We start from the raw sequence: 26,254 nt of genomic DNA on the forward strand, positions 1-26,254 counted from the left end.
GTGGCCGGAAGCATTTTTGGGCAGCGGGGACAGGCCGCTAGCGCGTAAACTCTGCCGCCACTGAAGGAACCCTCACCTTGTCTCTTTCCTCGCTCGGACCTATCCCAACGACAGAGTACAGAGGTACTCGTACTAGGTGCAATACAGCTGCTCGTACAGGCAATCCGAGCACAGGGCCTCGTACAAGTGCAGTACTCGTACTTCGTTCTCGGCATCGTCTCTCGACTCCCTTGCGTCCCCTGTGGATTTACCGTCGTACGTAGTACCTATGCCTTGCGCTACAATGCCGCAGTCACCCGTGTACTCGTACTTGTGCTCGGCATCTGCGGGGAGACGATGCCGCTTCTCAGAGCAGCGCTGGAAATCCCTACAGAAAAGCCGGCCAGGGTCTGGCTCCTCTCGATGCGAGGATAGTGTCTCTTGCAGCCCGCTCTCTGGCCATATTATTGACCTTCTATGGATACCAGCTCCCAAGGCAGCAATTATTGGTACCGACATCTACCAGGTACTCAATGCTGGGGCATCATTGGTACCTCTTGAAGCACAGTGAGGTCACCTTACTCGCGTGTACCCGAACTCCTCTTCCACGACTCTCGGCTGTTGACAGTTGAGTGCTCTGTACCTGCTTGGTGCGAGCATTACGCTGCCTTAGCACTGCTGCAACAATCCCGCCAACCGCAGAAAGCCACAAACGCTTCTGTGGATGGTGGGCAGCGTTTTGCACAATTCCGTTGTGATTCCTCTTGGCGACCGTCTTCGAGTACTGCTCAGGTGCCCTATCTACTGAGAAGCTACTGCGAGTATTCACATGTACTGCGGAGACCTAAGCTTTGCTGCTAATGAAGACGACACCATCAGCTTTGCTGCCGGGGTCTCGATCTGCAACCTCCTTCGTCCAAATACGCTGCAAGTCGCCGATGCGGTTTAGGCCGTTGGGCTCTTGATGGGAGATGGAGAGAAGACCCTGGCAGCTCTCGCTCTAGTTGCTCCGTTCGTTCATGTCAAGCAAAACAGAGTTCAAGTACAGTAAGCACTGTACATTACGCTGCAGCGGCATGTCTGACAGCATTCCCAAATGAAAAGCAAGGTACCGACTTGCACAGAGTATGCTGAACGACACACCATCGTTTGCACGGGTGCTGCTCATTACACGGGATGTGATGCGTGTGAACACATGGCCATCCGCTGGGATGGACGGCACCGCCAACAGGGCCTCGGGGCATGGCTCTCTCATGGCCGAGCTGCTGCCCACGTTCTCATGGGGATGCCAATACTGGCAGTAGTACTGGTAGCATGGCACCTTTTTCGGCGTCATCATGCCCAAAAGGCCCAGGCCAAGCGGCCAGAGGCTTTTAGCCCTTGACCAGCGGGTCTCTCGGACAGACATACGAGCAACTCGTGCGGGTAGCTCGTCCAGCCGTCGCCCATTTCTTTCCGCTGTGGCGTTCGGTGTGGGTGACATGTCCGCGGGTCCAGACAGGCATCCAAGAGGAATTTTCTCGCCTCGGTGGTTGGCCCAACCCCGGCCAGCATCTCTCCCGCTAGAGCTGCTCTTCCGCAAATCCACCGCCCTCCACGGTCCAGGGAGCTGCGTCTGATTGAAGCTCATTGGCTGCTCTAAGCGCAGCTCTGGACACAAGCGTCTTTGGTTCCAGATGGGCATAATTAGTGCCATTTGAATGTCAAAAATAGCAACACAAGCTGCGAAAACCTCCCTTGGGCAATCGGTCGAGATGGTCCTTCACGCTTGGCCGCGAGAGAGGCGGCCATGATATAAGTCATGGCCCATCCTGCTCCTCGAATTTAACCCTCTTTCTTTCTTGTGCTGGTCAGAGTATTCAAGTGTCGCCAAAAGGCTTTCCCCTTCTCTTTTAACCCTATTTCCCCCTCCGCCCTCTTCCTCCTCCATCTTTGATCAGGCATCATCATCATTTCCAGTGAAAAGCAAGCCGGACTTGCTTGGAACCAGTCATTCACTATACACACGTTCAACTTTATCTTTTGTGCAATTTCACCATAATCCGTTGACGGACGAACAAAGCGACACCGTCGTTTGATACGACATCTCGCTTCGACTTACACCGACCACTCAGATCTGAAAAGACCGACTCGTAATTTAATATTTTCAACTTCGGACCCGAACAGCCAGCTTTGGCAGGACAGCCAGCAACAGAACAGTCCAGCTAATCCTTATCGCCTTTCATCGTCCGAGACCTGGACCCCCGGCAATACAAACGGCGGCATTGACTGGATTTGCTCATCGTCCCGCTCCTTGCCCAGCCCCACAACAAAGGACATACAGTGCGATTCCCAGCCGGCCAAGCACAGTATTCTTCACACCCCTGCCGGACTGTGCAAGTACACCCCTCCCCTGGTCCCTCAGCGCACAAAGAGAAGGTACCTTGGGTGTTGAGCATCGCAAGCTACAAATGTCTACCTTGCCCCCCAATCACCACAATATCTTGTCAAGAGCATCAATGAATTCCGTACACATGGCCGTTTCGCAGTCTGGGAAGGCCAAGGCGGCCCCCAAAGCCAGCAATGGCTCTACACGACGCGGCACGCAGATGCACCGCCGTTCAAGAACAGGTATGTCACTGACACATGGACGAGTTGCCTCGTTTATACTCTCTACTTGGGAGAAAACACTCTGCACTGAAACTTGGACTAACTCGGAGATCTTCTGTTGTTTAGGTTGCTATACCTGCAGATTAAGACGAAAGAAGTGCGACGAGGGCACGCCTCTTTGCACAGCTTGCAAGCACCTTGGCCTACAATGTGAATATAAGCGACCCATGTGGTGGAGCAACAACGATGCGCGCAAGAAGCACAAGGAGGACATCAAGGGCATCATCAAGCGCAAGAAGCTGTCGGAAAAGTCATCGCATGCCTCCATCTCAACCTCTGTCACTTCTTCACCTCCTGGCCTGTCACACTCCGTGCCCTCATCCGCCACATACACCGATCCCCTGGACCGCAACAGGTCGGCGTCTATCGATTCTCACTTCTCAAACGGCTTCAACTTCAACGGCCCCATCCACCAGGCCGACTACTCCTCTTACAACTCTCAAATGCCTCCAGACTTCATGATTGGCTCCTACTCACCCTACGAGATTGATGTCAAGACGGAGCGACAAATGTTCATCAACGACATCCCAACGTTGAAAGAGTCTCAGGTTTCTACCTTTAGCACTTACTGCCCACCTCCGCCGCCGGGAACCGTCCTGCAGTCGGGCAGCCTTCCTGGAAGTTGGGTCGAGCAGGTTCACGAGGAGCGCCGCGAATCGCTGGCCGAGGAGGCGCTCAACGTCAACTTCTTTGACTTTTCTCACGGACCTTCCTACGACTCCAGGCAGGTCAAGATTGAGTTGGATGAGAATGATCAGCGCCTGTTTGACCACTTCATCCAGTTCGTCCTGCCCACCATCTTCCCCATCCTGGAGACGAACCAGCATGGATCAGTCGCCTCAGACCTGATTCTCCCTGCCCTGCAGTCCAACAACACATATCTGCACTGCTGTCTGAGCATCGCCGCCCAGCATCTCAAGTCTCTGTCCGCTGGCCCCAGCGAGGACATTGACCATGACATCATGCGACACCGCTACGCGACTATCTGGTCGCTCTGCGAGTCGCTGAAGCGCGATGAAAACTACCAGCAGATCCTTGAGGCCACTCTTGGACTCATCTTCTTCCAGTGTGTCGTTGGCCGCTCATCAAACGAGGAGCTGCTTGACATTGCGTGGCACCAGCACTTCCAAGCTGCCATCAACCTGGTGACCAAGCTGGACCTCCCCCGTCAAGTCTTGGACCCTGCCACGCCGATGACGCAGACTCCATTCAACATGACCCTGACCGCCTGGATTGACATCCTTGGCGCCACCATGCAGGGAACATCCCCTACCTTTGCGCACACGTACCGCGAGAAGCACCTGTCTCAAGCCAATCCATACATGGGTCTGCGCGAGCTCATGGGCTGTGAGGACCGAGTCATGTATCTCATTTCTGAGATTGCCTGCCTCGAGTCTCTCAAGAGAGACGGCATGGATGATTTCACTCTCTGCCAGCACGTTTCCGCCCTCGGCGAGCAGATCAGCCTCACCGAGGTCGGTGAGTTTACGCCCAGGATGCCCTACAATGCCAACGGCACACTGTCGCCTAAGCAGCTTTCCAAGAACATCACGGCCGCCTTCCGCCTTGCGGCGCGCATTTACCTGTGCAGCTTGGTGCCTGGCTTTAGCCCTGAGCAGCACTCACCGATGGGTTTGGTCGATAAGCTTACCAATGTCTTGCGATTTATCCCGTCGGGTCCAGAAGGGTTTGACCGCAGCTTGGTCTGGGTCTACCTCCTGTGCGGCTCCATCAGCCTGCCCGGCTCCGAATTCCGCGCCCTCTTTGAGGAGCGCGTTGCGCAGCTCGGCGAACAGGCTAACTGTGGCTCTTTTGGCCGAATGGTCATGGTGCTGCGTGGCCTTTGGCTTCACAACGACAACCTGTCGAGGCTCGGCACTCCCGAGAGCGCCGGCTCCGATGTGCCTCAGCAATATGTCCATTGGCGAGATCTCATGCGGATGCAGAACATGGACTACCTGCTCATGTAAGGTGAACTTGGCATATCTTTATAAGCTGGTCTTTGAGGTGCGACAAGCACAAGAGCCTGTTTGAGCAGCCAATGTTCCATGTTCTTCCTTTTCCACCACAAAGGCAAAGCAGGCATTTGCCACCTTTCTTTTCTCTTTTATTACTTTTCTTTTTATACTTCATTCTTTATTTATGATTCGATCTTAAGAGATGCCATCTCCACCTTTTTCACATATACCCCTTCTGAGATGGGCTTATTAGAGGATGCCGCAAGGCAAGCAGGGCTCACAGCGGTTTTTACACAAACAGAGATTAGTGCGATATGGGAAAGCCTTTGACACTTTTGACACACTTTGGATAACTTGGAATACTTGGAGGAACTGACGAACACTTTGGGTGGATAGTCTGCCTGGATGGCAGACTGGTGATGAATGATGCATTTTGGATTTCTTTCAAACGTCCCCATTTGTGGGACTTGAGTTTGCGGTATCACGCTCGGCATGCTTTATGCTTATACAATATACCAGGCTGGCATTGGGCTCGGCGCAATACGTGTGTATTTGGGGTTTTCATTTTCTTTTCCAGGCCTTTGAGAGGACGGAACGCCTCCATGGCTGGTTTTCATGAAGCATCTAGCATGGATATGGGATACAGAAAGAATGAGAGCAAGCTGGCGGCGATCATCATGGATGGGACTTAGGAAACTGGAGTTTCTGTTGAATGATGCATGTCTTCTCATACAGACATGATTTAGTTAGTCTAAAATATCAATTTGATGACTATTCATCCCTTAATGTATACTTGTTTTGACCATGAGCTCTGCGAGAGATGATGAGAATGTGACTGGGATCGATGTCGGCACTCTTGCATGTTGCATTGCTTTTTGCACAAATTGGGATAGATAGCGTAATGAATTGAGTTTATCAACATATTGGCCAGGTAATATATTTTATACGGTTTTACGACATGATGCATCCTTTCATTGGCCCATTTACGGGCTACTGCATATTGTATATGCATATGGATATTAACTAATATTGGGTAAGAATATGCAAGATGCAACCAGTGGAGGGTGACATTAGCGGGGAGAAGAGAAATGAAGAGAGGGGGGACCTTTGGATGCAGATAGATAGGCCAAAGGAAAGAGAAGAGAGAGAGAATCTCCAGAGAGCGAGGTCCGGGCAGATGGAACCGATGATGGCATGTTTTTTTTTCTTCATTATCGGGAGGGGACTGCATCCACTTACACACAGAGAATTACGGCATTTTGGGGTAGGGATAGTATTTATCAGGCAGCCTGTCAAATTCAGAATCTCACCGAATCGGGGTGATGCGGTGCGTAGTGCAGCCCCTGCCCGGAGCGAGTGAGGGCCGATGCACAAGGTATGTATTTACATGGCAGGAATCAGCTGACCGGATAAAAAGAAGAAGATGTAAAGGTTTTGTTTGCATCCGGGGATAAACTCGAGCAAGGCAAATAGAGAGCAAGGACGAAGATGCTCGTACAGTAGAGCACTCTGCTCGGCATGTCTGCGGACGAGACCCGACTTTTGGCAGGGGAGGGAGCATTCGGGTGGAAGGGTGTGGGTGTACAAGGGCTGCAATTGCAACGATACTGTGCCGCGGAGAGAGGCCATGCGAGAAGAAGCCATAGATCCATGTAAAAATGATAGTAAAAAATTGAAAGTCAATGTGGCCACTTTAGAGCGAGCCTTTCAGAGCGTGTCGTTGCATGCGTACTGTGAGGAGAAACAACGGGGGGTGTGGCATTGCATTGCAGTTTTTAGTTGAATTTTTTCTTCTCAACTGTGGCGAGGGCAATTGGCCGGGGAGAAGCAAGAAAAACGATGCATCTTCTAGACCGGGGGTTGGGGAGGAGGGAACAAAAAAACGACAGGGCATGGGATGATTGGTTTTCAGACGTTGATTTGCTTGTGGTGTTTTTTTCAAACCACGGGGACATTCGTTGTTGGGGCGGGCTTGGCGTGGCGTGGTGGCGGTGCGGCCCAAAATTGGGTGGCGTTTTTGGATTGATAGGTACCTGATTTGATGTTTAGATGGTTTTTCGGACTATTGATATGCAGAGATGGGGTGGTGAGTCTCAGCTGAGCGTTGGCGTGGACGAGTGGGTGAGCTGGACAAGAAACACGTATAACGGACGCGTGTGTGTTGGCTGTTGAGGTGAGGGAGCCCAGATGGGACGGGTGGATGGATGACGGGCGGGAGGTTTGGACGGATGGGGTAGGTAGATGGAGCGATGTTTGTGTAAGTCATGGATTGATTGATTGATTGATTGATTACGATGTGGAAGGGGAGTTGCGTTGCGGAGAGGCAGTGTATCGTATTTGATGTTTTTGTGTGTGTATTAATCAATGGTATGATAGATTTACTGTGTACGTGTATCTTCAAGTATGCTATCAAGCTGCGGCGTTGGGGGAGAGGGACGGGTTACAACAACCGGGGGGGACACGGACGACAACGGCACGAGAAGCAGAAGATGTCGGACTTGATGGAATTATTTTTTCTTCCTTCCCAAGGAACAGGGGTAGCTTCGACAGAGTGAGGCGATGGCCCAGGGCAAAAAAAAGAAAAAAAACTCTCGGCATTGGACTTTTTGCTGGGGGGAGAAGAGGATGAGGAGTTTTGAGCGGGTGACCTCGTGCATGTACAGGTACAGGCATTCCAAGTGGGAGCATGTACATGCAATCCTTCATGCTGGGGCACGCTGTACTGCTACCTGTACGAGTACGATAACTCTGTTGGTGACGGGCGAGAGAGAGTGAGTGCAGCATGCAGGAACATGGAGCGCCAAGGGGATTACAGGTACCTGGTAGCACATGGGACGAGTATACAGCTCCATCTGATACGGGGTGGTGCAAGTACAGGTACCAGGGGGCGGCCGGAGAGGACAGGACAAGGACCGGTACAGTATTACAGCCCTGCTTCGCGGGAACGGAGGGAATGCTGCTGGGTACAAGGGGATAGCAGTAAGAACACAAAACGAAAAGGAAGACAGATGGTGGAAGCTGCATGACAATGATGACGACTGTTTGTTTGGAAACAAAAGTAAGACGGAAGACTAGCCGGGACCGGGGCCAGTTACTGCAAGCCTCTCTGTCTCTGGTTCTGCCTTTTCCCGTGTTTTCGTACACTCACTCTTCTTATTACCTATCCTCGCTTGAATTTGATGGTGTGGAGTTTTTTTGATATGGCCGAAGAAGCAGAAGGAAAAATAGGACGGCCCTTTTGCACACGGGGATACTCGGGGGGGAGTGGTTGTACCGCAGAGTGGCATCTGGAGTGGCATCTCTGGCCAAAGATGCCGAGGGAGAGCGAGCGAGTTGTTTGGTTTCATGGGGGGGCATCGTTTTCTGGGTTGGTTCGACATGTGCTCAATGTGTATGTAAGCCAACGATTGTGTGGAGTAATTATAGAAAGATTTGGATATGGATGCCAACTAATACTGAGTGCTGAGTATTAACCAGAATGTTCCCGGTGAATTAATGTTTGGTTTCGCCGTCAAGGATTAATCAATCAATTGTTTCATCTGCCGTTCAATTCCATTCACTCTGTACAAGCAACATGTACATCTACACTGCCGTCCACCCGTAACCGCCCAGATTCCCAGGTACTGCAACCAGCTGCTGCACCTTGCCGCTCGCTGCTGTTCTAGGCGCCCAACCAAGGCTTCTCCCCAGCGGCTACAGCACAGCAAAGGCGCCTACCGCTCAGCCAGTTGTTTCTCTTCAGGACCAATGAGCGCCAACCACCTCCTCCAGCGCGCCTAAACTGAAACTCGAAACCTCCAACCTGCATCGCCAGCCCACCAAAGCTTGCCAAACGCTGAGCATCAACTCCATCCATAAGCTACGGTATGACGCATCGTTCATCGCCCGCCGTGAGCTGCCCGCCAGTCGTTTGCTCAGGTACCATGTCGAAGAGCTCCGTCCTACTATACTTACTACAGCTGCCACCATGACAGCAACTTGCAAGGAAAGCTGGCGTGCTGACATGCTCTTACTTGAGGCATCTCCAGTCGTTCCTCCGGGAGTCCCCCTGGTCTGCGAAGGCGTGTGTCGAGTGGCACTGGCGCCGAGTAACCGCTTCTCGAGTGGTTCTGAAGCGTCGACTGGCTACTTGGCGATTGTTTCGACAGCCTGCTGGACCTGCATTCACTCGCTGGCAGTGCAGAATGCAATCGAATGGCCCTTGAAACGTGCTCGTGCTCGACATGGTGAAGAAGCCGCCCAGGCATCGAGATCTGGAATAATGCGGCTTCTGAGACGCGCCAGAGCGGATTCAACACGCCAGAGTCGTCTGATGCGCGCCTATCTATTATCTACTATATGCATTTACATCGTAGTCTTCGTATCCTATCCAGAGGCCTCGCTCGTCTCTCTTAATCCGCCGTGACTTGAGTCCCTCCTAGTTTCTTCACCTATTCTTTTTTCACTCTCTATCCTTTACCCTCTACCCTCTACCCTCTATTCTTCATTCTCTTTTCCTTATTTACTTGCTTGTTCATGTTACATTCATTCACGCATTGACAACCGTTCAGTGCTTGCTTTCCCCTCCGTTGTTTGGTGTATGCCTTCCCTCCACTTTGTCTTTGGAACACACACACAACCCGTTCTTTGATCTAACACACGAGTGCCAAGTTCATCTCGTGACGACTTTCTTTCACATTTACATTTCGCCACGAAATTTCCGCTTTTGTCCTGCTTTATTCTTTTCTCTTCCAGGAGTCATCCGTTCAGTGGCTTACACGGCTGCTGGTTCAGCCAACCCTACCGATACCGACGCCGACTCTCCCGCCAGGTATCTTATACTGGGGACGATAATTTTATAATCATCAACTTGGACGTGTTTAACCGGGAGTTTTGTGGCCAAAATACAATGACTATTGCATCACGGTCTGCTCGTCTCTTGCTGCTGGTTTCGGCATTGGCATCATTTGTCTCAGCTTCGCCCTTGGGCTCAGTCTATATCCAAGACGCCCAGTGCCCTGCTAATTTCGACTCCTGTCCTTCGGGTCTGCCCAATAACTTTTGCTGTGCCACGGGAACATCGTGCCTCCCATTAGCTGGCAACACGACGGCGCTGTGCTGTCCGAATGGCTCGACTTGCGAAAAGATCCAGCCCATCACCTGCGATGTTAGCCAGCAGGACCCGACCAAGAACCAAAACTCGCCGATCAAAACTAGCATCTTTGACGTTGCGTTGGAGAAATGTGGCACCAACACCTGCTGTCCGTTTGGATATTCGTGTTCTTCAGATAACACCCAGTGTGTGAAGAATTCTGATCAGAGCACATCTCCGGAGAAGGCCAGTTCTTCATCCAGTCCTTCGCAAACAACTGCTTCACAAACAAGTACTTCACCCGCAAGCGCTACATCAGCAACTACTGCGCCAACTTCTACACAAGCCTCTTCTACACCTGCCTCTTCTCTGGTTGTTGCGCCAATTGCTACCACGCCAACGTCGTTCCCAACGGAAGAATCGACTGTTCCATCAACCACATCGGCCCCTGATTCCACCTCGGCCTCTGATCCCTCTCCCACGGCCGATGCAAGCTCCGGCGCGCCAGAATCAACATCTTCCAAGGCAACAAACCCAAAGACAGTGTCCATAATTGGCGGTGTCATTGGAGGCTGCGCTGTCCTGGCTGTCCTGGGAGGCATCTTGTTCCTTTTCATCCGTCGCCGCAACCGCGGCGGCAAGAATGGCTACTCCGAGAAGACTGGCTTTGGACGGATTAAGCATCTCGGCCCCGGTCCTCAGGGTACCAGCATCATGGTCTCTGATCCCATCCTTCAGCCAAACTCTTACCGCGCCGATTTTATCCGCAAAAGTCCCTCCATCAGCTCCTCCATCAGTCAGAGGCCTCCGCAGATTGTTCTCAACCACAATGATACATCTCAGCGTCTTTCAATCCCGAATCCATTTGACTCTCCCAGCCCTTCGAACCATTCACCTACGAGCTCTCGAGACTCTACTACCTCGGAGGACGAACGAAATGCTCGCACAGGGCAGGTTGAGTCTCGGAACCGGTTGGCTCCTATAAGAGCCATGAAAGCTTCCAGCACCCGAGTCTATCCGCAGAACGTACCCAGGGAGCCAAGCGGAGAAAACATCAACATCTTTGCCGACCCCATCATGATGCACAGCGATTATGATAGGCGTCAGACGCATGCCACGACGTTTACGGATCTCATGGTCGAGGCGCAACTTGACGACGTACACAGAGGGGAGCCGTACCTCGGTCCTCATTCGATGAACAGAATATGACGCCAATAATATCTCCCACCCACTCCTCTCTCTCATCATTTAGTCAAAATCTACGTCAGGATGCTTCTTTTTTTCCCAGTTTGTCATTGATGAAGCAATCTGCTTTGTTCTGGTTAGGATTTCTTTTTCTGTTTCTCTCGATTTTCCCTTTGTTTTAATCTCCTCCTCCCTATTAAAATTGTGCATACGGCAACGAGAGGCAAAATGGTCTTTGTTATTTCCTTTTTTGTCATTTTTCTTTTGTTAATAAGAATGAGTGATACCATGGATTCCAAGCGATTCCATTTATTTTAACGATATACATTTTCCTTTGTGTATATATACCAAGGGCTATGGGGGCGGTCAGAAGACAGTATGGCGAGGCGCTTAATTTGTTTGGGTGGATGGGATTGGAAAAATCGTCATGTCGATGGGAGGAAAGCATAAGCAAGGAATACATAACAATTTCGTTGAGATGGTGGGCGGTAGTCTGCGATAGTAAATAGCTGGCTTTAATACTCCGTATACTCCTGCAGAATATATAAAAAAACAAAGTATTTAGAACCACAAGCGCATGCATAGAATGAGTTTGAGTAAGGTGTGCCTAAGATGACAAGTATATCGAGGTTGGTATTAACACGCTATCAACATGATGCTCTTCCAAATTCATGTTTCTCGCTAATACATTAACGAATACAGCTGTACTTGTATATATATAAGGTAATAAAATGCACGCAACATCCCTCTCATATACACCACGCACATGTCGCTCAAATATCCAAATCCCGTATAAAAACAAAAAACGACTCCCAAAAGCATCACTTTTTCTCTCTTTCCCTCTCTTCTTTCTTCCGCTTCCTACACGCTATGCCGATGATAGATAGATGCCCATCATAAAAAAACAGAACAAAAAACAAAAGCAGCGAAAATCCAAGAGAACAAAAACTGTAGAGTAGAAACGACCCGGTATCTTGTTTTGACGATATCCAACGTAAAAAATCAGAGAGTATAAACACTGATAGATAACCACAAGCTCGCTTCTTCGCTTCCTTGATGTAATTATATATATAGATGCCGGCCAATCAATCCACACAACCTAGCGGCTGCGGATGAAAAAGCAATAAAAAAAAGCATTATAAAACCAATTCATTACATGACGCTGCACTTCTTGTCTTTATCATGATGGTCCTTGGGCGGCACAGGCGGCGGATCCATGTCCATCCAGATGCTGCCATTGTGGTCTTCCTCCGCAATGACCGGCTTGGGGACTTCTTTCTTCTTCTTCTTGGCCGTCCACCCTCGCTTCTTTGCGTCGCGCATGTTCTTCGCCGCACTCCTCTCGGCTCGACTAGGCCGTCTGTTTACCGTTGATGGCTGCCGTCCAGGCGAGGCTGGCGGTCCCTTCATCCATGTTGGCAAGACAAGGTTGTTGGCCTGTATGGGTTGGGGACGGCCGGTGGAGATGGTTTCCAGTCTCTCTACCGTGGGAGGCGCAGCAGAGCCACCAGTTGGGCGAGGCCTTCGGGGCACAGGTGCCACAATCGGCAGATCGCCACGGCGGGATGTCCTGCGCCCTGGGGGATCAAAAGCACCGCCCACACCACGGGGAGTGCTGATGATCAGGGGTTGGTCAACGTCAAGATGAGCCATATTTGCTGTAGGGAGAGCTAGTGAGCCTGCAACCGGCTGTGGTCTCTGAATTTGCTGGTCATATGTCGAGATCAGGCTGCCCGCTAGGTTGAGAGGATTTCCCTGACTGGCTCTCCGAATTAGCCTGGCCATTTGGTCCGAGCTAGGAGCCGGGGGTAAGGCTGACTGCAATTGCACCGGTTCAGCGTAAGTGGAAGAAGGCGTTGGGTAACTTTCAGACGATGGAGATACTAATGGCCAAGTTTGTGCATTCGATAGCCTTCGTATTGGTACAATATTACTTGAGGCGCTGGTGGTCCCTACTGTTGACATCGGAGAAGTATCGAATCCAAGTCCCGGCCCGCCAAAGTCGAATTCTGGATGCACCAGAGGACCTACAGTTGCTGGACTGCTTTCATAGAGTCCCACTGAGGTGTTCGATGTTGCAGTTGTCGGCCGTGGCGTGGCAGAATTCTGAGAAGTAACCATGGACTGGCTGTCTCGACTTCGAGTCCTCGCTGGTGAAGCTGGAGGGGATACGTCGTATATGTCTTCATGATCTAGCGGACCGGAGGTGCTTGATAGTGGTAAATGCAGTTCTTCATCAGCTCGTAACCTACTTATCACGGTTGAGTCGCTGGAAGATCTGGCATGGTTTAATCCGTGGTCGCCGAGATGGCTCGCCGCGTGAGCTGCCAACGATAGATTCGGTGGAATCACTAGGGTCGGTGGCTGAGGCGGAACACTGTGACTTGCTGGCATTGGCAGATACTGCTGCGATTGCGTCGGGAGTGAGGCTGGCGCCAAAATTGCGCGGCCACGCAGAAAGGCGGGCGTGTCTCCGGGATCCTCAGCTTGGTATGGAGGTGGCGGCGGTTCCCAGTTATCCGCATCACTCTCATGAGGATGCTCTCTCCTACCATCGGCTCGACGGTACTCTATGGGGCGCCCATCAGCTGTCCGAGGATTCAACAAGCGGTTGGCAGCAGCGACTGTAGCCGCTCGGCGAAGAGTTGTCCCTGAGCGCGGGCTGGAGTGCGCATAGGGGGCGTCCATGGCTTCCTGTTCCTCAATCGACAAGAACTCCTCGTCGTCGACGACTGGCTCGCGTATGATTGGCCGGTTTGCGACAGGATTGCGGTTCATCGTCCTTGGTACTAGGGGGTCGTCGTCCTCGTTGCTCCTCGTTGATTCAGGCGAAATCGGCGACACTATATGGTGGCCGGGTCCGGTAGCAGAGGTGGGAGTAACGGCGATTGTAGCAGTTCGCATCAGGCTGCCTCTCCTACCCCCTGCTCTCCCTCCGCGTTGGGCTACCGTCCTCCGCCGCACAATGGCAACTTCGGTTTCGATATCACGCTGCTCCTCTTCAAGTACCTCCGCATCATCGGTTCCCACCTCAATGGCGATCTCAGTCTTGGTTCCGTCGGTGAAAGCATATCCAAAGTCCACCAGAGCGATTCTGCCGCCGTCGACAAAATCCATGTCCTCGTCTTCGGTGACAAGCCTAGGCCCAGCAACTCCAGAGGCAGTAACAATGAGCCTCTCCTTGAGTGACGTATCGCCAAATCCTGAAACCCATTTCACATTGCTCACACCGGTAAGCTCCGATGTTTGATGTCCCGCCACAAAGTTGTTCCTCAGCTTATCGCACAAAATCTGCCACTGAGGAACTCTACCGGTGGGAGCTGTGGGAGGAACGACCTCCTGTGTCCTGGTCGATGGCGATCGCGAGGAATGGCTTTGAGCGCTGTTCCTCCGAGCCAGGCCAGAAGCATTGTCGGTGGCTGATGGAACTTCGGGCACCGCAGTCAAGTCCTCAGGCACGCCATAAATCCAAACCTCGCTACCGTGGAAACACGCCGATACCAACTCACCATGATACGTAGCTGAAGGCAGTGTACAAGGAAGCAGCTTGGCCTGTGACGATGTTTTAGGCACTGGCCCAGTGAAATGCGTGGTGCCATTTCTAAGGTCATCAATCCGGACGGCTCGAAAGGTCTCGAAACTACGGTCATACGCAAATGCCCAAGCGGCCTCCTCCTGGCTTCCGTCCTGTAGAAGCACGGCATGGCTGCAGTCTCGACTCGAGTTGGGGAACAGGATGGATGTGGTCCACATTGCGCTGAGGTTCTCTTCGGCTTGTTCCATGGCAAGGGCGCCGGGATCATAGTACGGCGCAGTGATGACGACCGTGCTCGGTGGAGACGAATGCAATGTTGTGCCAAGAATCTGCGTGCCGTCAAAGGAAAAGGCCAAAGCATCCACTGCATCACACTTGACCGCGCGCCTTTCGGTGGAAGACGCTCCACGGCTCAGGGACTGAACCTCAATGCCTCCATCATATGCTGCGGTGAGAACAGTACCGCAGGGCGACAGCGCAATGGTTCGTGGGTTGTTGTCGAGTATCATGGACTGCTTCCGTTTGGGCGGGGATTGTTTCAGATCGTAAATGTCGACTTGCATCTCGGTGGAAAGAACGGCCAAGAGAGTTGCATCGTTGGAAACGCATGCCGATACCGGGCGGCGCAGCATCTTGAATTCGCGCTTCATCTCGATACCCGAGCCTTGGGCATTTATCAGGTACATCCGTGATGAGTTATAGGCCAATATGTGGTGCCCGTTTGAGGACGTGGTGAAGCCCATGCCCTCTCCTCCCGGACATGATGAGGAGCTGATGGCCTTGGAAATGAGTTTAATGATGGTGACGCTCGGCCGCACATAGGAATCGAAGAGGTTTCGTTTGATTTCACTGGCGAACATGCGCCGCAGACGAGGCAAGTTGGCGTCATCGGCGGACGGCAAGCTGGCATGGGACGTGGCATATGTCGGACATCGTGCGAGGTGGTATCGGTAGAGGTGCGGGCGCTGTGACACTTCTCTCCATTTGCGGTTGAGCGTCATGAGCGAGGCGAAGCCATTGGGATCCGTGGCTAGAAGTATCCTGTGATGCCATCGTCAGATTTTTTTTTCTCTTACCCGCCGTTTATGCTCTCCTGCGATTCCCTTGTTCCCATTTTGAAGCCTCGTCTACCAGCACAGGGGAGAGATTGCTCACTGCTCGATGATTTCGTCTGGTAGCCCGTCAAAGGGTGGCGGCGCCTCGAGGACGATGGGCACCTTTTCGATGCTCAGCCGTCGCGCCTCCGGCGGCGCCTCGGCGTCGTCCATGACGCTACTCCGCTGGCAATCGGCAGCTTATACACGATACGGCATGTCCAGCAGAGTCGGCGAGGGGGGAGAGACGCTGTCTGTGCAGCTGGTAGAGTTCGCGATGTTGGCGGAAAGGCTTGCAGAGGAAGAAACGGCGGATTGGAGGAGCAGAGGAAAGGATACGAATAGGTAAAGGGAGCGATGAGGCGGAGGAACGTGGCTGAGAGGCTCTAGTCAGTGTCGAGGCAAGGCACCTTGAAAAGTAGAGGTGCGGACGCTACCTTGTACGGAGTAGCAGCAAGGACGCCAAACATGACATGTGCAAGTACCTGGGACGGGGTGCCCGCACGCACCTATGCCGGAGTAGCGGGTACTTGCTGGGTGGGATTAGGCCCTGTCAAGCCTGTCTCTAGAAGCTGAGCTTCCCGATGTTAGTGGCCACCCGCGCCCCATGCGGGCCAGCTAGTGCGGCAGAGAAGCCCTGGAACAACCTAACAGAAGGTGTCCAAGCACCTGTAGAGGATTGGGGCTGACTGCAGTGAGTTACCTGAAGATAAGTTGATGCCAAAACTGCCAAGTGCGCGTATAATGAGTTGGTTAGTAATATCCATATTAAGAAATATTGGATGATGAGTAAAACTGAGAGGGAAAAAGAAGGCAACAAAGATGACATCTGATATCTCGCCAAGAATGTTGAGTCTGTTTTCATCATCGTCCATCCGTCCACGTACCCACTCGTCTACGGAGCAGGGTCTGTATGCAGTATCGTAGCTTTGATCCATCCTGCTGCTACTCTGGCAATACGGGACCCTCAAGCAGGGGGGGAATACGGAGAGAGAGACTACAGCTTTGAAGGCATGAGATCTGTACAGAGCCTTTCTTAGACAGCGTCTTCACTTCTTCCTCTTCTCCTTTCATTCTTCTCTTTCTTTGTAATTCCAATTATGCCGAGTGCCTTCTTATATCCATCTAAACATTAGTATTTACGGAGTATATACTTCATGCAGCTCTACGAACATCCTCTCACTCATCCTCATCTTCCACCTCCCTCCCTGAGCATCGCTCTCGTTTATTTTGTCTCTATAACACGGACCAAACGGCATCGGCATATTCACCTGTGCGCACGAGCACCCGCGGCAGATCCTTAGCTGTCAAACTACGGATTTGGCCGACATGCGCCTCTACACTGAATTTGTCTCTCTCTCTAACCAGGCCAGGCAGGGGGGTTGAATGGCATGGAATCCCCCCAAAGGTGTCTTACTGTCTGACGCCTCAGCTGCTGATTTCCAATGCGCCCGCCCACTTTGCAGCTTGGAATCTTTGCCCAAACAAGCAGCCGTTTTCTTCTTCTCCCTTTTTGTTTTCTTATTTTTGTTTCTAGTCTCTTTCCCATCTTGGCCTCTTTCTATTCTTTCTTTTTTCTTCTTCTTCTCGTTTATGCATGTCCCCCCGAACTAAGTAGACGCATCGTCGCATAAAAAACACTCTCTATCAATAGCATCATCCCATCATCCCAATTTCCCGAGAAATAGGCTATCCAGCTAATCAGGCCTTGGCGCCTTTTCCCTTCCCGTCACAATTGTTTCTTTTTTTAGCCCCAAGGAACAGTCCAAAGCAATCGGCTCCTTTTTCTAGCTGCCTGCATCACGTGAGCCTGCTTTTCACACCACCTCGGTTCAGAGCAACGAAGAGCGAGATGAGAGAGCTTGGATTACAAGTAACAGCTGCAGGCATGGAGTACATACGGGGGGTAAACAGGGAAGATGCACTCCGCATCTCATATCGAATCAGCTGTTTATCCTTATTTCTATCAAAATCATTTACTGAATTCCATGGCCGCTTGAGTCAAACCCCTGCACATCTAAAGACGCCTGAAGCAAGCCACCCAACGCCTCTCCAATCCGCACGGCCCAAGAAGGATCGAGATGCGCAAACGCCTGGGAACTGTGCTTTGGATGAGCTAATATTTATTGCCCCCAAAGGATTTGACGGCCCAGTTCCGCAGCCGCTCTGATTCTGATCCGACAGATGAACTTGGTCGCACGAGACGTGGCGGTGAATCCATCCCTCAGATCTACAGTATGGAGTCCCAAAGGCTCCGCATCGCAGCATCCTGGGTGTCCATCCGGCAGCCAAACGCTCTGGCCATCATCCTTGATCTGATCCCCCCAATCTTTTTTCACCGTCATATTAAGTCGGCATTACCTAAAAAGTGTCCGATGGAGGTAGAGCAAAAGATAAGCTCCCTGCTTCGGGGCAGCTCTTCCCACAAATCATATGGAGTACTGTGTTTTAGACGGTTGGCATGCCAAGAAGATGACCATCACACCCTCCGCACCTCACTAGAAGAGGCGCACCGCGATGGTGACTGGAAGTTGGAAATAAGTGTGGCGCAGCCTCCTTCAAGATGGCCCTGGCCCTGGCATCTGGTTGAAATCAAACGGCTCAAGTCCAGGCCCCACGATGGGAAGCTGGGCACTCAAGAACTCGTCTGTAATAAGAGTGCCAAGGTCGTCTCCCAAATTCTCCAGGAAATTATCGTTGTTGACTTGTAGTCCGTTCATAAGATCCGGCACATTGAGAGGATCCTCGGGTGGCATCGCCGTCTGCGTCTGCTGCGCCTGGAGGAGCACGTCCCGAATCTCCCGCACGCAAGGCCAGGTATTCTGTATCTCGTCCATGGCCTGCATGATGAGTGACAACGCACGTTCAATGTCCGGATCGCTCCACGATGCCTTTTGGAGGAAGCGTTTCATCATGACCGTGCTTGCGGCCGTAGAGAGCGTGTGCACAAAGTCGAGCGGTAGTGATCGGTAGCGGTAGTAACGAGAGTAGCTTCGCATTAGACGTAGAATCGCCTGCAGAGATTCGTAACAAATTTCCACGTCTTCACCTTCGGCAATCCCTGGGTTCTCAAACATGTGCGATGGCGGGCGATGGAGGATGATCATGATGGTGTGAAACATCATGCTAACGACGTTTGAGATTAGCTGTTATGAACGTGATGATGATGGGGTGAGAGATTTGTAGCCAATGGGTTCAACTTACTGAAGATGTAAAACATACGGAGGCACCTGGCCAACCGTCCACTGATTCCAGTGAAGGAAACTGGGGATACCCGCGAGCCACTTGGTCAACAACACATGGATCCTTCGCGTCTTAGTTGCAATTATAGTAGCATCTCCGCCTCCTCCTTTCCGGTTCTCGAACAAATCCGTGATGATGAGATGGATAATCTTGGCCAGCTCAGCTCGGTAGATGAACGAGCCCACGAGCGCCACGCCGTTGTCCCATTCGTTTGCCGATGCTCCCTTGCAAATGTACGTCTCAAGAAGGCCTTGCCAACCCGGGGGATATTGGAGCCGGATGGTATTCCGCACGTCCGACTCGCCCGGGTACAGCGCCGGAGGTCTCCCGAAATAGAGGCTGAGCTGCTTATCAGCTGTAAAGACTGCCCAGTAGACTCTACGCTGAATTTCCCTATCCCACCCACCGCTCGTTTCGGAAGTAGACCCATCCCAGTTGGTAGGATCAAGATGAAGCCCCATTTCGTGCGCGAGGCGAAAGGCCATACCGCAGAACAGCCAGCCTTTAGATGCCCGTCCCACAGCAATCTCATGGTATCCAAGTAGAACGAGAGCTTGAAGGGTTGTAAGGTCAGGGCTATCAAGGGTGGGATAAAGAAGGGCCTGGGCTTGGCCTGAAAAGATCTCGGAAACGTTGAGCATGTCGTCGTATTGAAGCGCCCCCAGAGCACAGACGGCATAGAGCAAGACGTCTGAATAGTATTTCCCTGACCCGACATCATAGTCTCTCAGGAAATACTCGCGATAGAGAACCATGTTGTACGGGTAGACCTCTTGGAAAAATCTCGACATCATCTTCTGTGAAATCTCATGGTGAGGCTCGTACTGGAAAGACGCACTCATGGGGCTGAAGTCGTCCAAGTCTCCATACAGATCGCCCAGGTCCAGGTTGTTGTTATTGTTGTTGGCATTAATATTAAGGCTGTTATCATAAGGTTGACCGTCTGTTGAAATGGCCAGGGACTCCATGCCTATGGAATTTGTCGGAACTGGGGACGGAGACGTCTGAGAAAAGTGTATCTGGAGTAAGCTTGTCCCTCCAAAGAACTGTGCTGCGTTGCCTCCTCTCAGTCGCCTAAGCTGGCCGGACTTGACTCGAGCAGCAGCAACGCTCGGGTCCGTCTTGATGTCAACTTGCCCGCCTTCCGCCAGAGCCGCATCAGGAGCCGATGAGGTCAGCGACATCTCCGAGATGATCTGAGTGCGCTCCGCGTCGTCTGCCAGAGCAAGCTTGTGAATGACTCGCTCCAGCGCGGCAATCTGGCCCTCAAGAGCCTGGACATAGCTCTTTGAAACCGGCCTGCTCGGTGTTGTCATTAGCAAACAGAGACAGCTCACAGCGAATCCCCCGCCTTACCGCTGCTTTTCTCCGATGCCTTGGAGGACACATTCAGTTCCCGCCTTGGCGCACTTGGAGCACGGGCGCTTCCGATCGCATTTGATCTATAGATGCAGGAGAAATAGCGTCAGCCTCCACACGAGCCATAGCAGTTTCAGAGAATAAGCCCAAAGCGAACCTTGCGACGACGGCATCGCTCACAGCTACAAACGTGGTTTCGTTAGTAAAATGTCAGTGTCATCAGGTGAGAGAACTTACGACGTCCTGACGGAGTCTCCTAAGAGAGGCTCCTCCATTGCTGCATGTACACTGAGCCGCCTTACAAGGGTAGAGGAATGCGAAGAGTTGGATGCTGTTCCGATCAATTGAATCAGCTGCGGTGGCGTGAGTTGGAAGCAGAAAATCCTGGCATGATGACTGCGGAGTTGAGGCTTCGCAGCTAATGTTGCAGCATAGAAGCAGATCGGAGGCTGACCGGCATCGCTTCCCGTTGGTCTGCGGCCGCCCCGGCGCTACGTCGCTTGGTCGCCTAAAAACCGGGGATATTGCCCAACTAGGACTATTCACAGCTACGGGACTCCAACTAAGACGAGAAGAAAGATTCATCATCGATCTTATATATAAAGATATAGATATGTTCTTCCCAAGTTGCTGTGATTTAAAATTTTGACAATAAATTTGTTCTACAGTAAATTCACCCTGCTCAAAATCGTTACCCTGTGTCTGAAGATATACACATCTTCCTCTAGTGACGAACAATATTAGCATTTTCCTTTCAACATAAAGACAACAAAAAGGCTGACTCAATCCAAAGACGGGCATTAGTCATGAACATCTCCCCAAAGCACATCACCTTGCGAGATCTTCGTCTCGCGCATCTAACACCAGCATATGTCCCGGCGCATGTGCCATCACCACTCCCTCCAACCCAGCCCTCATCACCGCCTCCTGAGGCGTCACTCCGCATCCCCAAAACACTGGAATCTCCTCCTCATCATCTTCATTCTCACATCTTCTCTGCCTCTTCAGCTCCCCAAATGCCCTCTTCCCATCAACATCCATCGGCGCATCCCCCCATTCCGGCTCATCAATATTCTCAATCCCAAGCCTCTCCACAGCCTCCCACCCCCAATCCAACGGCTCCCCATGCGTAGCCCCAAACCTCCTCGTGATTTCCCTCACCTTCTCAATATCCCGCCTCTTATACGGCCTCATCGACACCACATACGTCCCGCCCTGAAACACCCCCGAAGGACACAGCCTTAACGTCGTCCTGTACATTGGCACATTTCTCCCCAATAAAAGCTGTCTCGGCGGAAGTCCTACCGCCGCCAATGCCGTCTCAAAAGAATATGAACACCCGATTAGAAAGGCAACGTGGTCGTCCGTCCATTCTGCCACAACATCGTTGCAATGGCTCTTTTCCAGCTTCGAGTCCTTGTATACCATGTAATGAGGAGCGTCTCGCTTTATATCACATCCTTCGCCGAGAATCTCGTCGCCACGGACTTTATTAATATGGGAAATAACCGCATTGTCACACCCCTTGGTTGCAGACTCGGCAATCAGTGGACATGGGACCGGATTTCGAGCGCAAAGGTTGCGGAAATCGTTCGCATATCGCGACGGTAGAATGATGAGATTGGCCTGTAAATATCCAGGTGCGAGGCCTGAAGTCCCTGCCTTGTGCGACTTGTTGTTCCGTGAAGCTAATCGGGCTTGTTGCCCAGTTACGATGGAAGTGTTCATGATTGTAAATTTTGTGTTGATATGATATCATCAAAGGCCTGCAACATCAGAAGTAAAGCAGATGCACAAGGTCTATATATCATTTACAATAACTTTAATACTCGTCGTATATACTATTCAAATATTCGTAGTTGTTTAACCCCAATATACTGGCTATCTGCCTTAGTAGGCAGATCTCATACTTAGCTTATACCCACCCGCGATGGGGACGGAGTTGCGCCTCCGTCTCAACTACGATATGGAAAACCGCCAATTCTTAACTAAAAAGAGGCCAATACCAAACACCACATGAATAGGCATGTAATTAAATAGTGGGAGCAACAGGCCTCGGGAATGGACAGCGATCAAGCTAGATGAACGGATGTGTCATTGGCTTAGACATCTCAGGCATACTTGGTTTAGTTATTCTGCAAACTAGCGTATATTCCCACAAACCCTCTCATCAACGCCACATGACTTCTCTTCTCGTGGATGCATCAATAGTCCCCGTTAAACCGTTCATAATATGCTAGTATTAGGTAGTTGTGATGTTCAAAACGCCGCAATCGTCGTTGTGAGACACCTCATCCAGAACTCAAGCCAAACCACACACCAATCAACATTCTGTGAATCAGGTGTCCACCTTCACCTTGGGAGACCGTTCCCAAGTCCTCTTCACATACAAACGGACAGCTTTTTTGACTTCTCGCGCCCACCGCTTGACACCCCGCCTCACTTTCTCTTCTTTAACAGGAAGCGGTTGATCTGTTGTGCCTATTTCCGTCTCGTAAGAGCCATCTGGACCTTTGCTGGCAGGTGCGAGTGGAATAGAAGACGCCTTTTCATCCGTGCAAGGCACATCCAATGCCTCCTCTGGTGCAGTAGCGTAACTTTGCTGGCTGGCGAATCGCAACCGAAGTACCGAAAACTTGCCTCGCAGCCCACGAGGCCTGCCTGCATTAGTATAAACACGACTGCTGTATATTTCAACCTCTTCTTCCCCATTTGCTGATGTAGCAGGATGCCTTGAATATGCTACTCTCCTGGCCGGTGATGGAGGATCAGGGATATTGAACTGATCAGACGGCTGTGGCGATGGCTCCAAACGGATAGATTGTTCCTCCGTTGCTGCCATGTTCGCTTCTGTTGAACCAAAGCTCGATGCTTGTGTTTTACTGCCCATGTCAATCCCGATATGTTCATCTGCTGCATCCTTTTTGAGACAGTGTGCCAGGTCTGCGAGCGAGTTACATTGTTTCAACCGATTATTGTATGGAGAAAGCCCGCTGTTGCCTGGTTGAACTTGATTACGCGGTATTTTGAGCTTCAGCTTTGGTCGCACTGCTGGCCCATACTCGTGATCGTGGCTGCCGGCAAAAGTTCGCTTTTCACTTGTAACTGAGCATAATAGATTGGCACGCTTTCCGGGTGATGATGACGGTGCCTGAGCTCTGAGTTTTAACTTGGGGTGAAAGTCCTGTGAAAGCTGTGAAATTGTGGGCGAAGATGAAGTTTGCTTTGTTTCTAATGGCCACTTCATTGCTGCAGTACATTCTTTGCCCAACATCAAGCCGTTATGCCCCAAGTAGCCATTTAACAGTGGGGTGCCCGCAGTACCGTAGCCTGAAAGCTTCTCAGCTTCTCTTGGGAGCGGCGGTAGGGCTTTCATCAACTGAGGTATACTCTCCTTGACTCTTAGTTCACGTACGGGAGAAATGGGTTCTGGGCAGAGGATTGCCAAGCTGTTGTGACGCTCCGGTGAATGCTGTACAATTTCGTCTGGGACAATGCCAGTTATGCTTATCCGCATAGCCGCAACATTCCTGCGGTGGCATTTTAGATATACACCATCTTCTTCGTCAACCGGGCCGGGTGATGTTGATGACGACTGCCGACTCGAGCGTTTCAGGGTAGCCGCGTGCAAATCATCTTGCTGGTACACAGAGGTGTCATGGCGTTCTCCATTCATAGACTGCATCTCGTTGTCTTTTGAGATCTGAATCCTTCCCAAGCGGTCAAAAGATGACAAAACTGAAGCAAATTCCGACAACGCAGGATCCAACGAATATCTCAGCTTCGAAAGACCAATCTGAGATGACCTTTGACTCCAAGACTCGCTCGCCACATTAAAGTTGGTTTCTACTATTTTTGAAGGTGTCTGCAAAGGAGCCGGTGATCCCAAAGAGGTCGAACCGCTCGTCATTGAAAGTATATCAGTTGCATCTGCGTCTGCATCTGGTGACACTTGACCTGAGAGAATCAGTGGCTGGCTCTGATCTTCATCGGAAAGAGTTATCAAAGGGGTTGCCTTTGAACCTGGCTCAGGGGTAGATTGCCTTTCCATGGCACCATCTTCCTCGTTAGAAGTTGGCTGCAGAGCTTCATTATCTTCTGAATTGCCATCTGCGGCATCCGACAGCTGGGAAGGCTCTATTGAAGTCTTTCCGACCTCTTGCGCATTGGATTTAATCGAGTCTGGGTAGTTACCGCTTACTTCAAAGCTTCCCTGGATATCATCCAGTAGCAACAGAGAGTGGCGAATGTTTTCAACCCTTTGCGGTATGGGATGTAGCGGTACGTCCAAATCCATGTCCCAAGGCGGCTGGTCCTCGAATTGCTCACTGTAGTCGTAGTAGAAAGAGCCGGGCGATTGGACTGGCGGCGGCGCACAATTCGAGTTTGAAGTCACTGGCCTATCATACATTTCAACGATGGAAGTCAGACTTGCCGAGCGAGTACTTTGGTCTATGGAGCCTCGCTGGTGCCGATTCGGCTGCCTAGCGAACCCCCACGGCAAAGATGGATTAGGACCTCTGGCATAGCAAGGCACTGGTGCGTAGAGATAAGGCGAGTGTAGCGTTCTCGATGGCAATGAAGACGTTGACCTATTTACATCGGGACGAAAGGCCATTGGAAGGGGCCGTCTAGGGCCATGGTTATAAGTAGGCTTATATGACCCATGAATAGTTCTCTATGATAAAGTCAGTAATGAGATGGCCTCGGCAGAGATTTGAATTCGAGCACATACTTGGGAAAACCGATCAAGCTCAACCATTCTACTGTAGTCGATATCCCCATTCTCCCTGAGAGCTGGAGAGGCTGGTCGAACCCCTGGGCGCTTCAGTCGGGTTGGGTATGGGAAAGGGGACCTCGGGCGTTGGAAACCACCTCCGCTTGACTGACTTTGTAATGTGCCAGTGGATTTTTGAGATGGAATCCGTTTTGAGCTGGTTGTAGTCATGGAGTATGATCTGGGGTCGTCGTCGATGCTCGTTGGCGAGACCGAAGACAATAGTGTTTTCTGACTTTCGGAACCATAGAGAGAAATGATTTCAGACGTGGTGTCGCGATATGAACGCAGCCTCTTAGGGCTATCTGGGCGGCAGTAATAGCCATCATCATACCCCGAAAAGCGTGCAGGTAGCGGTAAATTTGACTCCCTGGGATGGGATCTGGCCCTTTTGGGACGAGCGAAAGATGCCGATGAAGAATTTGGCCCGATGGAAAAGATGCCGATGTCACCAGTTTCGGTTGTGGTCTTGAGCATGCTCTCCAGGGGATCCGGGGAGCGTAGAAGAGCGACATGTTCGTTGACACTGCGCAGCGGGTGTCTCTGAGCTGGGGGACGCGGATTAGTGTAGTTGATCATTCTGGTTTGATATCGATACTGGCTGCGCAGCGAGCTATGACTGGCAGATCTTTGGCGTAGTCGAGACGCATCCATGGAAACGCATCAAGTCGCGGACAAGTGGAATATCAATATCATATAGATTAAAATACCGTGGGAGGGCTCAGGAACCAGAACAAGAAAAGGGGAAACCAAAGACGGCGGATCGACACCCGGGAATCAAAAACGTCCAGAACTCGAGGACCATAAACCAACTCCAAGAAAACGCGGACGGCCGGCAGCTTGGCACAGACATCTTTGTGAAAGATGAAGCAAGAAGAGGGAGGAGGACAGGAGTGCATAGGCCTCGAAATTTTAGCGAGCAAGTCATGATGGAGAATGGAAGGCGCATCTGTAGATGAAGCATTAAGCGATTCTCGGTGAGAATAGAAGGAGGAGAAGAGGAAGCTGCGATGAGTATGGACATCAGCGACTGAAGTGCCTGTTGGGATATCGATAAAATCACATGCAGGTACTTGATTACAAGGTGGACAACTGCCTGAAGACTTTGTATTCAGGTTCATACCGTATCGAGATTGCATGCAGTTATGAGCGATAGGGTAGATGTTATTGAAGATATATGAAGGGCATCAAGGACAAAGATGGAAGATTTTCCGATGATGATGGCTCTTGTGATTATGTTTTGTCGAGGCTGGAAAGGGCGTTTGTTTGCCTCGAGCGATTGACAAAGAAAAAGGCCCTAGTAGGAGGCGCATTGGAAGTGCATTGGATCTGAGTTGAGACGCATCCGTCCGATTGACCTGTGCGAGCAGATTGAATTGGATCCAACATACCTACCTAGTACGA

The 26,254-nt window shown here is 51.3% G+C and overlaps 9 protein-coding genes across 9 annotated transcripts; 2 read left to right on the plus strand and 7 right to left on the minus strand.

Annotated features, from left to right (window-relative positions):
• Positions 1 to 710: 710 nt before the first annotated feature.
• V8C40DRAFT_240640 (uncharacterized protein) lies at positions 711 to 1,479 on the minus strand. Its single transcript, XM_083214841.1, has one exon. It carries the CDS (start codon positions 1,460 to 1,462, stop codon positions 980 to 982), a length of 483 nt encoding a protein of 160 aa, XP_083074759.1. The 5' UTR covers positions 1,463 to 1,479; the 3' UTR covers positions 711 to 979.
• A 1,013-nt stretch (positions 1,480 to 2,492) lies between these two features.
• V8C40DRAFT_274041 (transcription factor domain-containing protein) lies at positions 2,493 to 4,598 on the plus strand (the record flags this gene model as incomplete). Its single annotated transcript, XM_083220563.1, has 2 exons — positions 2,493 to 2,589; positions 2,695 to 4,598. The coding sequence occupies 2 exons, from the start codon at positions 2,493 to 2,495 to the stop codon at positions 4,596 to 4,598; spliced, it is 2,001 nt and encodes a 666-aa protein (XP_083074760.1).
• Positions 4,599 to 5,932: 1,334 nt separating this feature from the next.
• V8C40DRAFT_240644 (uncharacterized protein) lies at positions 5,933 to 6,377 on the minus strand. Its single transcript, XM_083214842.1, has one exon. It carries the CDS (start codon positions 6,228 to 6,230, stop codon positions 5,970 to 5,972), a length of 261 nt encoding a protein of 86 aa, XP_083074761.1. The 5' UTR covers positions 6,231 to 6,377; the 3' UTR covers positions 5,933 to 5,969.
• A 432-nt stretch (positions 6,378 to 6,809) lies between these two features.
• On the minus strand, positions 6,810 to 7,950 carry V8C40DRAFT_187428 (uncharacterized protein). The gene has a single exon (XM_083211819.1). It carries the CDS (start codon positions 7,608 to 7,610, stop codon positions 6,996 to 6,998), a length of 615 nt encoding a protein of 204 aa, XP_083074762.1. The 5' UTR covers positions 7,611 to 7,950; the 3' UTR covers positions 6,810 to 6,995.
• Positions 7,951 to 9,143: 1,193 nt separating this feature from the next.
• V8C40DRAFT_187419 (uncharacterized protein) lies at positions 9,144 to 10,981 on the plus strand. The gene has a single exon (XM_083211818.1). It carries the CDS (start codon positions 9,475 to 9,477, stop codon positions 10,864 to 10,866), a length of 1,392 nt encoding a protein of 463 aa, XP_083074763.1. The 5' UTR covers positions 9,144 to 9,474; the 3' UTR covers positions 10,867 to 10,981.
• Positions 10,982 to 11,455: 474 nt separating this feature from the next.
• V8C40DRAFT_240650 (F-box protein) lies at positions 11,456 to 15,827 on the minus strand. The gene is made up of 2 exons (XM_083214843.1): positions 15,533 to 15,827; positions 11,456 to 15,418 (listed from the first exon to the last, which is right to left on the minus strand). Exons 1-2 carry the CDS (start codon positions 15,643 to 15,645, stop codon positions 11,995 to 11,997), a joined length of 3,537 nt encoding a protein of 1,178 aa, XP_083074764.1. The 5' UTR covers positions 15,646 to 15,827; the 3' UTR covers positions 11,456 to 11,994.
• Positions 15,828 to 17,319: 1,492 nt separating this feature from the next.
• On the minus strand, positions 17,320 to 20,489 carry V8C40DRAFT_240656 (transcription factor domain-containing protein). Its single transcript, XM_083214844.1, has 5 exons — positions 20,311 to 20,489; positions 20,231 to 20,255; positions 20,071 to 20,156; positions 18,676 to 20,013; positions 17,320 to 18,597 (listed from the first exon to the last, which is right to left on the minus strand). Exons 1-5 carry the CDS (start codon positions 20,346 to 20,348, stop codon positions 18,030 to 18,032), a joined length of 2,055 nt encoding a protein of 684 aa, XP_083074765.1. The 5' UTR covers positions 20,349 to 20,489; the 3' UTR covers positions 17,320 to 18,029.
• A 164-nt stretch (positions 20,490 to 20,653) lies between these two features.
• Positions 20,654 to 21,956, minus strand: V8C40DRAFT_187483 (uncharacterized protein). Its single transcript, XM_083211820.1, has one exon. It carries the CDS (start codon positions 21,799 to 21,801, stop codon positions 20,902 to 20,904), a length of 900 nt encoding a protein of 299 aa, XP_083074766.1. The 5' UTR covers positions 21,802 to 21,956; the 3' UTR covers positions 20,654 to 20,901.
• Positions 21,957 to 22,411: 455 nt separating this feature from the next.
• V8C40DRAFT_274044 (uncharacterized protein) lies at positions 22,412 to 25,504 on the minus strand (the record flags this gene model as incomplete). The annotated part of the gene is made up of 2 exons (XM_083220564.1): positions 22,412 to 24,751; positions 24,809 to 25,504. The coding sequence occupies 2 exons, from the start codon at positions 25,502 to 25,504 to the stop codon at positions 22,412 to 22,414; spliced, it is 3,036 nt and encodes a 1,011-aa protein (XP_083074767.1).
• Positions 25,505 to 26,254: the final 750 nt, after the last annotated feature.

Source organism: Trichoderma camerunense, assembly GCF_050948025.1.
Source record: "Trichoderma camerunense strain CBS 138272 chromosome Unknown V8C40scaffold_6, whole genome shotgun sequence".
NCBI classification, from domain to species: Eukaryota; Fungi; Ascomycota; class Sordariomycetes; order Hypocreales; family Hypocreaceae; genus Trichoderma; species Trichoderma camerunense.